The sequence below is a fragment of the Triturus cristatus genome, chromosome 7 (genome assembly GCF_964204655.1).
Source record: "Triturus cristatus chromosome 7, aTriCri1.1, whole genome shotgun sequence".
In the NCBI taxonomy this organism is placed as follows: domain Eukaryota; kingdom Metazoa; phylum Chordata; class Amphibia; order Caudata; family Salamandridae; genus Triturus; species Triturus cristatus.
The window spans coordinates 1,854,478,964-1,854,495,419 of record NC_140590.1 but is presented as its reverse complement, the minus strand read 5'-3'; the positions used below and the strand labels follow the sequence as shown (position 1 = coordinate 1,854,495,419).

The 16,456-nt window shown below is 47.7% G+C and overlaps 1 protein-coding gene across 1 annotated transcript in view; it reads left to right on the top strand.

Annotated features, from left to right (window-relative positions):
- LOC146813456 (uncharacterized) overlaps positions 1–16,456 on the top strand; it is a 550,359-nt gene that overhangs the window by 98,712 nt on the left and 435,191 nt on the right. Inside the window, exons 8-10 of the mRNA XM_085615430.1 lie at positions 8,486–8,587; positions 9,244–9,345; positions 10,433–10,534. Coding sequence (XP_085471556.1) covers positions 8,486–8,587; positions 9,244–9,345; positions 10,433–10,534 — 306 coding nt within the window. The remainder of the gene's footprint in view (positions 1–8,485; positions 8,588–9,243; positions 9,346–10,432; positions 10,535–16,456) is intronic.

Here is a 16,456-nt window from a genome sequence, read left to right as displayed (position 1 = left end):
GCTGCCCCTAGCCGGATGTCCTATGTTTCACTGCCTTTGGCCATACTTGCACAAAGGCTCAAGGCGTAGTGATTGATTTAGTGTTCCATGCACATCGCAAGATTATACCTTTACTTGTACTTTGTACGCTTAAGAAACATGCCCCATGACACTTGTGACTGCACATTTCTGAATGTTGCTTCATGTAATGTACATTTCTTATTAAAAAACATGCGCCTACTAGTATACTCCTGACTGATCAGTGCTTTTCCTATAGCCGGTCCTTGACACCTGTGTTTGAATCCGCGCGACCAAATGATTATAAAAGAAGAAATGGTCGCCTGTTGTTTTAAAATCAAATGGAAGTGCCTCTTCCTTTATTAGCTCCCTTTCCCCTGATCGAAGTGCGCGCATGCCACCGTGTATCACAGACCCTCTGGTAAGCCTCGACAGAGAGCAAGACCCCCGCTGGGGCGCAGACACGCAAGCAATAAGGCAGCCGGGAAACAGCCGGCGCATGCCACTGCGTATCACAGACCCGCTGGGCAGCCTCGACAGAGAGTGAGACCCCAGCTGGGGTGCAGACACGCAAGCAAACGAGGCAGCCGGGAAACAGCTGGTCCGAAGGGAAGCAGCCACTGTAAACTGCCCACATAAGGACCGGAAAGGCGCACGCGCTGGGAACGTGCCTCACACAGCCCGTGATACACGTGAAGCCCCTAAGCGCTCTCACCCCGTCGTCGCTGTGGCCACAACTCTGGATCTCCTGTGAGTGTAGGGCAGCGCTCCCTGTGAGTATGGTTGCGGGGTAGATAGGGGTGGAAGGAGGGGTGGCGGGGGAGGAAAGGGTGCCAGGGTGGGCCCTTCGCTCTTGAACGCTGGAACAGGTCGGGCACCTGCCGCAGCACCTGGGACCCATAAAGCCATACCCCAGTGCCCGCACACGACGGTTGGCCCGCGCTGGTAATGCGCCTCAAAGCCCCCTCCCCCTGCATGTGCCCTGTTGCGTGGGTCGACCGGGGCAAGGCCTACCTCCCTGCAGGACCAACCGAGAGAGTAAGAGCGCAACCGGCCCCGAGACCCCCGGCCACAACAAGGCCCCAGCCCTGCCGCATAACCACCCGCGGGAGTGCGCGGGTAACCCGAGATGGGCCATGGCGCCGATCCCCACTATTGGTAAAATGCGGACAATGACCCCCCCATCTCACCCCCGCGCCCCGGAGAACCCGCCATCCCTCACACCAAGCCCCGCTGGCCGACCCCAGCTCCCCCCAAGCAGCGATGCCTATACCTAAAGAACACGCACAACATCCATGCTGGGGGGAGGGGGGGAGGCCCAAACTAACCTTGTGATATCTGCAGGCCACCACAGGGGACGTCCGGTCACAGCGTCAGGGTCGTGGAAACGAGGGCCTCAGGTGGGCCGGGGAAGGTATAAAATACCTCACCCCTCCCCCTCGCCTCCTATCCCGGAAGTGACGTCCCTACTGGACCCTAGAGGCTCCCAAAGACTGGGCAGCTGCTTCCTGTGCCTTTTTGTGGCACTAAGGCGGCCGCCCTCTTATCGGATCTCCTGCGTGGACCCCGGGCAGCCGGCAGACTCGCCAGGCGCAATTTTGTTCCTGTGACGTATGAGAAACATATTCAGCAGTACAAACAAAAACCGGCAGGGCTTGCTATCACTCGATAATGGATTACTTTAATTTCTTCATGGCGCTGCTATCAGTTTAAATTTAAGGAGCAACATAGCAGTGCGTCTTTCATTTTTCTTCACGGCGCCGCTTTCAAATTAAATGTAAGGCGTGGCAGAGGTGAGCGCTGCGCATTAACACATACCATGGCATTACGCCTTTATTTTTAAATGGAGACTCTTTCTATTTTAGTGCGCCTTTAACGGTTCATAAACAGCGCAGCTTTTTTACACAACCCACTACAGCGTATTTACAACTCTTTATTTCAGACTAGCAAACCAATGTATTGCCTTTCCGAACGCGCTCCACCGACAGCTGGTTCTTCTCCTGTCCCCCAATCACTGTTGCTCTCCTAACTAAGCCTCTCATCTCCCCATCCCTCCTCCATCTTCAACCACTTCCCTTGCCGCTGACTTCTGAGCGCTGCTCACTTGTCACAGCAGCCAATCTCTGTGATACTTGAAACCCTAGAGGCTTTTTAACCATTTAAATAGAGGTTAACACTTCAACTATATTTTCAGGTAATTTTCTTCCTCCGGTTTCACAAATCTCTCGCATCCCACAGCCAATATGGTGGGCTCGAGACTCGTAGGGTCGTGTCGAGGTATCCCTGCCCCGTACGGCAGAATGCAGTGTTTTGGCTCAGCACAGCGGCCACTTCTTGGACACCGCGCTTTCACTTCTACATGTCCACAGCACACGCTTCACGGACAACAAACTTCAAGATAATTTCCTAAAATGTAATTCACTCTGCATCACCGCCTGCAGCCTGCCGATCACTCCCTCTCCCTCTCAGCAGTCACTCACACTGAGGGCGGCAGCGGACTGTTATTACATACTGCTTCTCTGCCCTCCACTCTGCTCCTTACTTGTAGTTGCCTTGTGAACAAAATGAGCAGGCAGCTGTGCCTAGAGCAGGGGAAGTGCTTTACTGCATTACAGCTCAACTCTGGGGCGTTCAGAGCTGGCGGCATAAAAGGCTATAGGGCACCGTGCACCGCACTACTTCCAAGCAGTCAGCCCAGCTGACACCTCCGAAGGTCCATTTTCGCCCCCCCTCCCCCTTTATACGTGTACACAATCGCAACCCCATGCAAAGTCTACGGGCCCGATTCACAGAACTAACTTAAGACAAAATCCTAAACTTACTACCATTTTCAATTCAAAAATAATCTTTATTTCTGTCATAGACCATAAAAGATAAGCAGTCCATAAAAACAAGAAATAGTTAAATTACATAAAAAGTGAGTACAATAAAGATTAGATTGATTACAAGTTATTTCATTAAAACAATAGATAAAAGATTAAAAGGTTAAGATATCATAAAAACAATACATTATACCGGCAAATTCGACAATAAAAGGGAGCTTCTCCTTCGCCACACAGCATACCAGAAGCGTGATAGCGAAAAAACTATAGGTAATGCTGTGTCTGTCTTCAGAATTCTGTAGGCAACTTTACAATGTATGGTCCCCAAATTCCTACAGAGTTGACGAAGCCAACGTTTTCTGATAGTTTTGTATGTGGGGCAAAAAAAGAGAACGTGTAGATCAGTTTCGCTAGGGGCTCCACAGGTTGGACAGTCGAGAGGATTATTTATCGACCTCTTCCCTGTGAAGGCTCTCAAAGGCAATGTTCCATACCTGAATTGTATATATAGTTTTCTAGAGGCATTAGGCTCCATCAGGTCTAGGACTGGCTCTATTTTGAAATCTTCTTTGATATTAAAAAAGTCCAAGGTCAATGAGCCTAATTTATTATTGGTTAGCATCGTGTTTTTGTTATTTATCCAAAATGCATTTGCCAATTCAGCTCTAGAAAGTGTAGGGGCATGTGTTTCAGGATGGTGCCATAGTTCAGGAAACCCTAATCTAATAAGCTCCCTTTTGATATAGAGAAGCCACGGTATGTTATCTATACCACGAGGGGTCATTAACGATTTTAAATCGTTTTGATAATCCACTAGCTCTGGAGTTGCCCACAGCCTGCGCCAATACAGTAGTGGCCTTAAAGCAATTTCGTCTTGAATGGACCTTACTCCCAAGTCCATTCTGAGTGGAATAAGGGGAGTGCTGGGTGGTAGGGACAGTATTGACCTTAAGAACGAGTTTTCTGATCTCCCAATGTCTCCAGTTGAGCAGTGCCCCCATAGTTCAACCCCGTAGAGAGATGCAGCCCGTGCTTGTACTTTGTATATTTCAATGGTGGGTGCTATCGGTTTTGAGATGGAAGCTCTATATATTTTAAGGATCCCACCGCACTACCATTTTGGTATTCACAGAAGGCACTTACTCATTTTGGTATTCACAGAAGGCACTTACTCATTTTGGTATTCACAGAAGGCACTTACTCATTTTGGTATTCACAGAAGGCACTTACTCATTTCGGTATTCACAGAAGTTAGGAGTCCTAACTTTAGGACTCCTAAATGCCTTCTGTGAATACCGAAAGTCTTAAAATTAGGATTTTTCTTAGTTTAGTAGTAGTAAAGTTAGGACTACTAACTTTAGGACTCCTAAATGCCTTCTGTGAATACCGAAAGCCTTAAAATTAGGATTTTTCTCAGTTTAGGAGTAGTAAAGTTAAACTGAGAAAAATCCCACCTTTAAGACTTTCTGTATTCACAGAAGGCATTTAGGAGTCCTAAAGTTAGGACTCCTAACTTCTGTGAATACCGAAATGAGTAAGCGCCTTCTGTGAATACCAAAATGAGTAAGTGCCTTCTGTGAATACCAAAATGGTAGTAAGTTTAGGATTTTGTCTTAAGTTAGTTATGTGAATCGGGCCCTACATATGTATTCGGTTTACTTCATGCAGAAACACACAGAGAAGTCGGTTTTGTATCTGTTGAAATTAAACGCAGGCTTTCAAACTGTTGACTATCTGGTTAGTCAAATATACTGTTTTTTCACATGTGTGGTGTGAAACATGCTTCAGTGTCACTTATATGGGCTTCCATTGCTATTGTAAATGGAAAAACATTGCCATTTACAACACCAATAGCTCTAACCTTCACCAATGCGAGACCTATTGCATTGCAAATGCTTGTCTTTAGATGATTTGTCTCAGGCCTCACTCAGTTGCGGGCTGACACCACTTACAAGCTTGCCGCAGCTCTCCTCACGCTTCGGAGCTGCTGAGGTGTCACCACACGTGGCTGGCGATCGTCACCAAAAATGTAGTAGTGACACCAGGACACAGTAAAATAGGCTTTATTGGCATCAAGCAACAAGAAGCGTGATTCCACCTTTGCCGTCCACGGAGTAACTGATTCTGGTGGAATCCCGCAAGCATAACGTTCCAGAGCAGTGGAACACTAGAGGGAAGTACAATAAAGCACTGTGCATTGCAAGTGCAACACTACAACTCCGTGCATCTCTGTGCCAGTAGATTCCTTCATGTTAATGTATGTTTATTTACAGTCTTAGATTGTGTTTTTTCTGTCACTATGGGCAACTTTTGTGCCACTTTGTTGGTGGTTCCCCTGTTCAAGTCTACAGGTTTCACTCCTGGCGTAAGTGTCTCGTTGTCCATGTATTCCCTTTTTCAGTATTGGTGTTTCCTGGTCCAGCAATTGTTTCCTTGATTTAGTGGCCATAGCTGTTCTGCATTCATTTGAATGTTTTACCACGTGTTTTCTGTCCCTGAGACATTTTATTCCTGTGCCAGTGTACATATTGACCACGTATTAATCAACAGCACCACCTCAGCACATCCACACCATCGCCTCACGGGCCTCACCACAATACACCCATACAGTTGCCTTGTGCACACTGCTATACCACTGTACCCTCACTCCATCCCTTTCTTACCTGACCCGGACCACTATAGCACATCCACATGCTCACCTCATCTGTACCACTACAACACATCGACTCCTTTGCCTCATCCGCACCACTACAGCACACACCATCGCCTCACGTGCACCACTACAAACACCCATGCACTTGCCTCACACACACACTACTACATTATCACTGTACCCTCACTTCACCCTTCCCTTGCCTCACCCGCACCACTACAACAAATCCACACCCTTGTTTGATCCGCACCACTATAGCACATCCACATGCTCACCTCATCTGTACCACTTCAACACATCGATTCTCTTGCCTCACCCGCACCACTACAACACATCGATTCCCTTGTCTAACATGCACCACTACAACACATCGACTCCCTTGCCTCACCTGCACCACTATAGCACATCCATATGCTCACCTCATCTGTACCACTACAGCACACACTATTGCCTCACGTGCACCACTACACACACCCATGCTATTGCCTCACACACACTACTACAGTACCACTGTACCTTCACTTCACCCCTCCCTTGCCTCACCCGTACCACTACAACACATCCAGACCCTTGTCTGATCTGCACCACTATAGCACATCAACATGCTCACCTCATCTGCACCACTACAACCCATCAACACATTTGCCTTATCTGCACTAATGTAGCACATACACAACCTTGTCTTATCCACACCACTACTACACAGACATCCTTGTCTCTTACGCACCACTCCAGCACATCCACACCATCACCTCACCTGCACCACTACAACACAGGCACACCCTTTACTCACCCACACTACTGCAACACATCTACATCGTTGCCCCACTCGCACCACTGCAGCACATTCACACTATCGCCTCACCCACATCACTCCAGCATATCCAGACTAGCACATCAACACCTTCGCCTCACCTGCACCACTCTAGCACATCTACACCCATGCTGCACCTCTACACATCCACACTCCTGCCTCATACACTACTACAACACATTCACACCCTCGTCTCACCCACACCACTCTAGCACATCCACACCAACGCCTCACCTGCACCCCTACACATCCACACTCCTGCCTCATACACTACTACAACACATTCACACCCACGTCTCGCCCACACCACTCTAGAACATCCACACCCATGCCACACCTGCACCCCTACACATCCACACTCCTGCCTCATACACTACTACAACACATTCACACCCTCGTCTCACCCACACCACTCTAGCACATCCACACCAACGCCTCACTTGCACCCCTACACATCCACACTCCTGCCTCATCCACAGTACTACAACTCATTCACACCCTCGTCTCACCCACACCACTCTAGCACATCCACACCCATGGCACACCTGCACCCCTACACATCCACACTCCTGCCTCATCCACACTACTACAACACATTCACAGCGTTGTCTCACCCGCACCACTCTAGCACATCCACACCAACGCCTCACTTGCACCCCTACACATCCACACTCCTGCCTCATCCACAGTACTACAACTCATTCACACCCTCGTCTCACCCACACCACTCTAGCACATCCACACCCATGGCACACCTGCACCCCTACACATCCACACTCCTGCCTCATCCACACCACTACAACACATTCACAGCGTCGTCTCACCCGCACCACTCTAGCACGTCCACACCAACGCCTCACTTGCACCCCTACACATCCACACTCCTGCCTCATCCACAGTACTACAACTCATTCACACCCTCGTCTCACCCGCACCACTCTAGCACATCCACACCAACGCCTCACTTGCACCCCTACACATCCACACTCCTGCCTCATCCACAGTACTACAACTCATTCACACCCTCGTCTCACCCACACCACTCTAGCACATCCCCACCAACGCCTCACTTGGACCCCTACACATCCACACTCCTGCCTCATCGACAGTACTACAACTCATTCACACCCTCGTCTCACCCGCACCACTCTAGCACATCCACACCAACGCCCCACTTGCACCCCTACACATCCACACTCCTGCCTCATCCACAGTACTACAACACATTCACAGCGTCGTCTCACCCGCACCACTCTAGCACATCCACACCCATGGCACACCTGCACCCCTACACATCCACACTCCTGCCTCATCCACACCACTACAACACATTCACAGCGTCGTCTCACCCGCACCACTCTAGCACATCCACACCAACGCCTCACTTGCACCCCTACACATCCACACTCCTGCCTCATCCACAGTACTACAACTCATTCACACCCTCGTCTCACCCGCACCACTCTAGCACATCCACACCAACGCCTCACTTGCACCCCTACACATCCACACTCCTGCCTCAACCACAGTACTACAACTCATTCACACCCTCGTCTCACCCACACCACTCTAGCACATCCCCACCAATGCCTCACTTGCACCCCTACACATCCACACTCCTGCCTCATCGACAGTACTACAACTCATTCACACCCTCGTCTCACCCACACCACTCTAGCAGTCTTCTCAGTCTAAAGCGCCAAGATGCCCGTAGGGCGAAAGCTGCGCTATACAAGTTTCTCAATCAATCAATCACATCCACACCCATGCCACACCTGGACCCCTACACATCCACACTCCTGCCTCATCCACACCACTACAACACATTCACACTCTCGTCTCACCTGAACCACTCTAGCACATCCACATGCTCACCTCATCTGCACCACTAACCCACATCGACTCCCTTGCCTCACCCGCACCACCACAGCATATCTATGCCCCTGCCTCACCCTCAGTACTGAAATACCCCCCCCCCCCACCTTCAGTTTGCCTGCTCCTTTGCCTCACCCAACCACCCCAACACATCCACACTCCTGCCTCATCTGGTTCTTATATATTTTTGTAAAATTGCAGATCCAATTCAGTGCTGGGAAAATGGATGTTCATCCCTTTTTCTTTGTACTAATACAAAGTAGATCAAAGGTAATTTAGAATTCCGAGTTATGCCAAGGTATCCATTTGTCTCTGATTTACCAGGTAATCCAGATGTGGCGGCGATGATAATTGAAGATGAACTTCAGCCTGTGACGCTCCCTTTGAATACCCAGGAAAGGGAAACGATTGGTGAGCCTTGTGCAGGTAGATCTCACCAAAACGTCTTAGGAAAGTTCGTGCCCTATAGAACATGTATGGAATAGCAACTCTTCACAAAAACATGAAATGGATAAAATCTCACGTTGGAAGAGCAGACCTGATATTTTCCTAACAGAAACCATAATTTATTGTAGCACTAAAACATAACTAGGGAATCTATACATGCACATGCCTGAAATAGATAAACCTCTGCCTTCTTGGTTAGGAGCAAAGTATACTCTAAAGTCTCCGTTTAAAGAGTCAAATATGAAGTACCTGTCAGTTTATAATACGGCTGCATGATCTGTGACTGTGAAATGATTGATTAAAAATGTATATGTATATAGTCCAGGTATGCCTTCTATCAGTGCCATTGTGTTCTGTGGTCAAATTAGTTTCTCCTTCATTGGCGGTTATGGTTTCCTGTCACCACTTGATTGCCAATGTATTCATGGTGCCAGCAACAGTGCATTCTGTGGCCAATATACGTGTTTCATTACTAATTCTCTGTTCAGGGATAAAATCATTCTTGTGCATTTGTTCAAAACTGTGAAATTATTTTCCGATTTGAAAGTGTTTCTTTTGACTGAGGTAAAATATTTCTGCGCCAATCTGGATGTCAGTGTGAAAATATTTCAGGGGTTTTTTCTTTGTTCCCACAGGTGAGATCGAGATGTCAGTGATGATAGCAGGTGATGGATTTCAGTCTCTAACATCTCCTCCAAATACTCAGGAAAGCAAAATATTTGAAGAACTCAATGCAGGTCTGGAGTGATTATCAAATTAGTTTAGTTAAATTACTGGCATAAAGAAAATACACACCATATCTTAGACGCAGAATTAAATGAATACAAATTCATTTACTGAAGTCAAGGTCCTTGTAATACCAAAATCTGACTAAGTGATTGTGCATGCCATTATCTAATGCTTCATTCCTACAATGTAGGCTTCCCTCCTTCACAGAAAGGATAAAAGCGTGGGTATCTTGAACCTAGCTTCCCTCCATCGCAGAAAAGATAAAGCTTTGGTATCTTGAGTCCAAGCTTCCCTCTATCGCAGAAAAGATAAAGCTTGGGTATCTTGAGTCCAAGCTTATCTCCATCGCAGAAAAGATAAAGCTTGGGTATCTTGAGTCCAAGCTTATCTCCATCGCAGAAAAGATAAAGCTTGGGTATGTTGAGTCCAAGCTTCCCGCCATCGCAGAAAAGATAAAGCTTGGGTATCTTGAGTCCAAGCTTATCTCCATCGCAGAAAAGATAAAGCTTGGGTATGTTGAGTCCAAGCTTCCCGCCATCGCAGAAAAGATAAAGCTTGGGTATCTTGAGTCCAAGCTTTCCTCCATCACAGGAAAGATAAAGCTTGGGTATCTTGAGTCCAAGCTTCCCGCCATCGCAGAAAAGATAAAGCTTGGGTATCTTGAGTCCAAGCTTTCCTCCATCACAGGAAAGATAAAGCTTGGGTATCTTGAGTCCAAGCTTATCTCCATCCCATACCAGTTACAACACAGCAGCTGGTACAGGTTCATTTCTCACCAAATGTGTTTAGCAAAGGCAGCAGCAATGCAAGCCTCCCTCACATTCAAAGAACAATTACAGCATGTAAAGTCCTCTCTTACTCTGATTTGCTTGCCTTTTTACAGTGTTTTCTGGGCCAGCATACATATTGGACTACTGCGCTGGTTCTCCACTCAAGAATAAAATCAGCCCCATCTGGTGCTCAAACAGTTGTGCAGCGAGTTCATTTACAGACATGAAAATGGGTCTTTATCTCGCTATCTTAGGGCTAATAACGGATATTCACAAACGAGTTCATTGTGAAGTTGAGTCATGGATTTTCCTTTGTTTAAAACAGGTGATCCTGAGGTGGCAGTGAGAGTAATAGGCGATGAGCTTCAGCCATTGACTCCTCTTTTGAAAAGCCAGCAACATGAAGAAATGGATAAACTTGCTGCAGGTCAGATGATCTTATTAAAATGTTTTTTGATAAGTAATTTTATTGTTTTCTGAATTGTATAACAGGTCAGATTGCAATTGACAGAAACTATAGTCAGCGATAACAAACCTCCATCGTATCCATCTGAGTAACGAATGACACTGTCATAAGTACATGCCACAATTACGTCAATGGTTCCACTTTGAATCCATACCCACGGTCCCAAGCCGATTGCCACACACCCTGTCATGCTTGGCCGGGCAACCATGTGCCTCATAAACTGGCTTGTCCTGCTGCTTATTAAGATGGGTTTTTTTTATAATCAAGTTTATTGGATTTTTTAGGGAACAAAAATACATTGGTAGCAAAGTAGACACATTATTCAGATACAGTACAAACAAAAGAAGGCGACATAGACTCATAAGGCACTTGTGAAATGAGTACATCACTTGCTTGTAAATATTCATGTTCCCGATACACTCGAGCCCCCTCAGACGGGCAGTAAGTTGAACCATTTGCCCCATATTTTGCCAAAAAGTTCTGGACATCCCCGGGCCTCAAAAAGGGGCTCCTCCTGAGTTCCATACCAATCCACTCCTGTTAGACCTGGCACCTTGGCGTGAGTCTCCCTTCCACTTTTGGTCGCTGTGCCTCATGTGTTTTTAATGGTGTTGGCCGCTCGGAGCACTGTGCCACTGCCAACCAGTGCCACAGTGCAAGTGCTCCCTATGTAAGATGTATATGTTGGTTGGATTCCATGATTGGCTTATTTGCTTTACTGTCAGACCCCAGTAAAGTGCACCAGGAGTGCCAGGGTGTGTAAATACAAATGCCGCTGGTGGGCTTGCAGCACTGGTTGTGCCACCCACAGAAACGGCCTGGTAAAATATGTCTAGGTCTGCCATCGCAGAACCTGCGTGCAGTCGGGTACTGACATGCTGACCTGCAAGTGCACCCACTTGCCAGTCCCTAAACCTTCCCTTAACTTCAGGTTTGTCACCCTTATGGTAGGCCCAAGGGCAGGGTGCATTGTAGCATAAGGTAGGACAAGCCTTGATGTGTGTGGCATGTCCTAATAGTGAATTACCGCCATATTCGTTTTTCACTATTGTAAGGCTACCCTGTTCTCATGGGCCAGAATGGGCGGTTAAGATTGTTACATCCTATGATCCTAACCGACCCAGAGAACATGGTAGAAAATCGAGTTTAGTATGCCTGAACTCAGAATAATAAGGTACATCTTTTCGTAAGGTTTATTTTAATATTCCGCGTTTGCAACTGCCACTTTTAGAAAGTTGGCCTTTGCTTGCCTAACCATTTCAGCCCGCCTCTGCGTGATGTGTATCTGCTGTCTGGCTTGTGTGAGTGACAGGGCTGGGGAAACCCAGATGGGCAGGGCTAGGTAGCCTGTTGGGGAATAGAAAGATTGACCTGTAGATGGGTGGGAGGAGTACACCTGGACTCTGAATAGGGCTGTGCTCTGCCACCACAATGCTGGCTCTGCCCCCTGTGGAGCGTCTGATGGCTCTGCCCTGCACCCTGAAAGAAGAAGCCGCGTCACACCAACAGAGTGCTCCAGAACTGGACTGAACTAGGCAAGGGCCCCCTGGCCTGGAAGAACAAAAGAAATGGTGTATAAAAGAAGGAGCCCTGCTCCTAAGAAATCAGATCCGCTTTGACCAAGAAGAATCTCTGCCTGAGGAGGCGGCGCCAGGAAAGCTGTAAGGAGGAAGACTGTCCCTATCCTGGGGGACTGACCTGCAGTGGTGACCTTGCTGCCAAAGGAGAGAAGAGGAACCCTTTGCTAAAGACTTTGCTTCATTTTTATTTCAAGAACCTTGTGCTTTCAAAAACGATCTCCAAGGGCCTGGAAGCGAGCTTGCCCCCTGAACTGAGCCCCAGGACCATTGGGCTCATCCTGACCTTAACTCGCCTACTGCTGGACTGTGGTGTTCCTTCTCTCACCGGAGCCGTGACTCCCGTGCCCATCAGCCCCTCCTTGAGCCGTGACCGGACTGCTTAGCCGCCCCTGCCTTGGGAAGAGCCTTGCTTGATCTCCCTACGCCGTGCTGGGCTGCCCCTGTCACCTCGCTCGCCGGAGGCCCGCTGCACACCTTCACCCCTCCCGCCGTAATCGGCGCTGTGAGCATCTCCCAAGCCTCGGACGGCCCGGACGTGGGAAGCGTACCCAGCTGCCCCGCTCTGCTCACTTGCCAACCTGAAACACCCCACTCTTGCTGTGAACCTGAAGAACCAGACCCCCCTCGTAAAGTGAGGGAGCCCCGGACGCCGCCTCGCCCTTCTGAAGAGCCGCTGAGCGCCCCACACCCACCTTTACTAAAAGAAACAAGGTACTGTAAATTACGAACTCGACCGCGAGCTCGCATCGGATCCAGGGTCCGCAACATTCTGATTTCCCTGCCGTCTGACGCGTGCCACCCGGTCACCGTCTCAGCGCGAAGTGCGCTAAGACCCACAGTTCACCTTGTTGCCCCGCATAAGAAGACTTTCCGTATAAAAGAACTTTCCGTAATAATAGAGATCGTGGCCCCACCGTTTCACCGTTACTGGGTCTTATACTAAGTTTGCTGAGAATATAAAAGCCTTATTTTTGTATACAACCTGCCTGGTGTCCGTTTGTGGTGAATGCAAAGTATTTACTGTGTGTATTATTGCGAGTGCTTAACCGTGTACACCCTGAGGTTTAGCCTTGACTGCTCGCTCCACGCACCTAGAGGGTGAGCAGGGGTTATTCTAAGGAGCCATCCTCCGCCTTGACTAGAGATAAAGGGTCCCTGCTTGTCGCTGGTACTTGCCTGCGTCAACCAGAGCCCCCTCATTTCTAACAACTCCCCTTCTCCATTTTCGCATAGTAGGTGGCTTGGCTTGGGACCAGAGCGCCGCAATATCGCACTTTGACACCGCTACCGCTGTTCCCAGGAAGCGCCTATCGGCCCGGAATCCATCAAGGCCGTCAAACACCCCCAAGATCAGGCGCAGCGGGTCATGGGGGACCTCCCACCCTAGGTTTTGTGTAAGCTCGAGTTCCACCCCCACCCAGAACGGCGCAAGGACGGGACACTGCCACTCCATGTGGTAAAAAATCCGCCGGAGCGTGGCTGCAGCGCATGCAGGATGTGGAGGGCCGCATGCGGGCGCTGTACAAGCATGCTGGGGTGAGGTATGCCGTGTGGAGATAATAGAGTTGGACTAGACATTAAGATGTTTTAATCAAATTATGGACATGCACAAATAAATATAGAATCTGGCATGATTGTGCCAGCACGAAATGGAAACAACTTCCCTTGAAAGATGAGGTGTGTTGTGTCTTTAAGAATAATCGTTTTTGTAATCCTGCAGCCTGGCCTGTGGATTTGCATACCCTAATCCCTTAACTAGAAGTAGTTCAACCTTCTGTCTCTTGAGTGGAGACACATTATATCCTAAAGCTCAGGTTCACAAGTTTAACAATAATAGCTCCTTACTTCATAATAAGGATACAAAGTATTGCTTCATATAGCAGCTACATGTGACATGGGCATGGCACTGACGTGGGCAGTCAATCTGTCAGTTCTCTCGAATGTCCACTATTGCATGGCACTGGCGCGGACTGGCAGTCCTTTCAAATGTGCACACTTGCATGGCGCTGGCGCGAGAAGTCGGTCCTCTAAAATGTGCACACTTGTTTGGCACTGGCGTAGGCATGCAGTCAGTCTGTCAGTCCTCTTGAATGTGCACTCTTGCATGGAACTGTTGTAGGGATTCTGCGTATGCTCAGAACTATGCGCAGGAAACCAGAACCTTAGAGAATTGTGGTGTACCAGAAACTCCCCTCAGAACTAAGAACCCCTTATCCGACTAGCTTAGTGTCACATTCGTTATCCGAGATTTAGCTCGGCGGTCCCAATGTATAGACAACCCAGAACAAGCGACTTAGTTATTCTCAGGAATGGTGGGAACCCGAAATACCCGTTTGCACATATATATCAGTCCACAACAGAATAACTAAGACACAGTAAAGTTTAAAGAATTTATTCATAAACCTCGAGTCCTGTTAAACAATACTTTGGCTAACATAAGTAGACAAATGGTTAAGATCATTACCATTAACATTGTTACAATACCATAGAATATAAAAGGAGCGATCATATTATAATGACAGTGGAAAATAACCACCCTCCTTTCTCTAGTTACTAATAAAATATTATTAGACTATTAGAAGGTCTCATAGGCTTGCATAGGGGACCCCATACCGTATAGATCAGCTCAGATGTATCACATCACAGGATCAGCTCAGTGTTCTCTGCAACAGCTCTTCTATCGAATGCCTTAACAATATGCTGCGCTGTGTTATTAAAGCCCTCGACTTTCTGGTATTTGCAGCTGCGTGCATGTTGTGACTAAACAGTGGTACGATCACCCTGAACATAATCAGCCGGCACCGTCTAGTGTCCTAGAACAGTTCTTTACTCGATGTACAGACCAAGGGCACTAGCAACTGTTAAGGATGTATTAATAACATTCACTTGAGACAAGAGCGAGTCTGCATTTCTCAAAGTAATAACATGTAACAACAGTGTCGGGTGCAAAGGCAGCGAAAGCAACAAGATGGTTTTCCAACAGCTAACGTGATTAAGCTAACTTAGCACTGTAAATAGGGAGTGGCCTAAAACCACGTGACATCCCCCTTTGATCGAACCACAGTATAACCAGGGGCGAATATTTTACAGAACGCAGAGTTCAAGATCAATGAGACAGACTAAAAAGCTTGAAATGAGAGTTCAGAAAAATGAGAGGAAAAGAAAAATGTAAAAACACAATCCATCGTCCATAGAAGCCAACGATCGTTTGTGTAAAGATGGCAAAAAAAAAAAAAACTTTATTCGACTCGCCATCAGGCAGTCAATGTAGGAAAGTATAAGCAGCATACGCAGCTGCGGCTTCCAGTAGAAAATCATTTGAGTCATCCGCAAAATTTTCGGACATCCAGTTCAGCAAAGAAAAAGAACACACGTGTTCCACAGGGAAATGAGCATCAAGCACTCCACGTGGACAAGAAGCAGGCATCTCGATGTAACTTCGTGCCAGGAAGTCAACTGCTGCTCTCTCGATATCCCATAATCCGAGGACTCCATGCGCCGCACCCAAGGCCATAAACCCGACTCCAGAACAGTCAAACTCATGAACCACTAAGGGATACATCAGTCGATCAAAATCCAGGTCAGGTGACACCAAGTTTGACAGACACATATCCAGAGCCCATTGGAACGGACATTCGAGACAGTGAAAGACAGGCTGTACACAAGTGAAAAACGGGAATCGGAAGGATAATCCATAAGCGACACTCAAGGTAGCCAGTGGCAGAGTTCCATAACATTCCCACATCCGGCTACGCAGATGGAACATGCTGGATCCGTGGTCGAGAAGCGCAAGTCGTGCAGCCATAGCATAGTGCGCAGACCAACAGGAGTATGCCAGCAATTAATGCGAGTATCAGAGGAAACCCTCCGAAGACCCCAGAAAAAATAGAATGAAAAATAGCTGGTATTACACCAAAGATAGACTGGAAAGACGTCACAAGGCCAGAGCCTACAATTTTAAAAAAGTGCACCAGACCAGTCGTAGAAGAAGCATTGAAGATAGTGTGTATTAGTATGCCAAAATGTAGGGGAAGGTCAGTATTCAAAAGCGCTTGAACTTCCGTGCGAGTGTTCGCAACTTGAAGGAGAAATGTTTCTCGTGATGAAGTCAACGCAACCTCCTTTTGAGACAAAAGAGCCCTTATTCTGCTCATCCTATTGAACTCTGCTTTCAAGGTTGGAATCGTCGGCCAGATGGATATATCCAGCCGGCCTTGCGGGGGTGGGAAAAGCACGTTATTACAGCAAACTACTCGTCGTGAAACTGAAACAATATAGGGAATTCCTGCTAACATCCCACAGC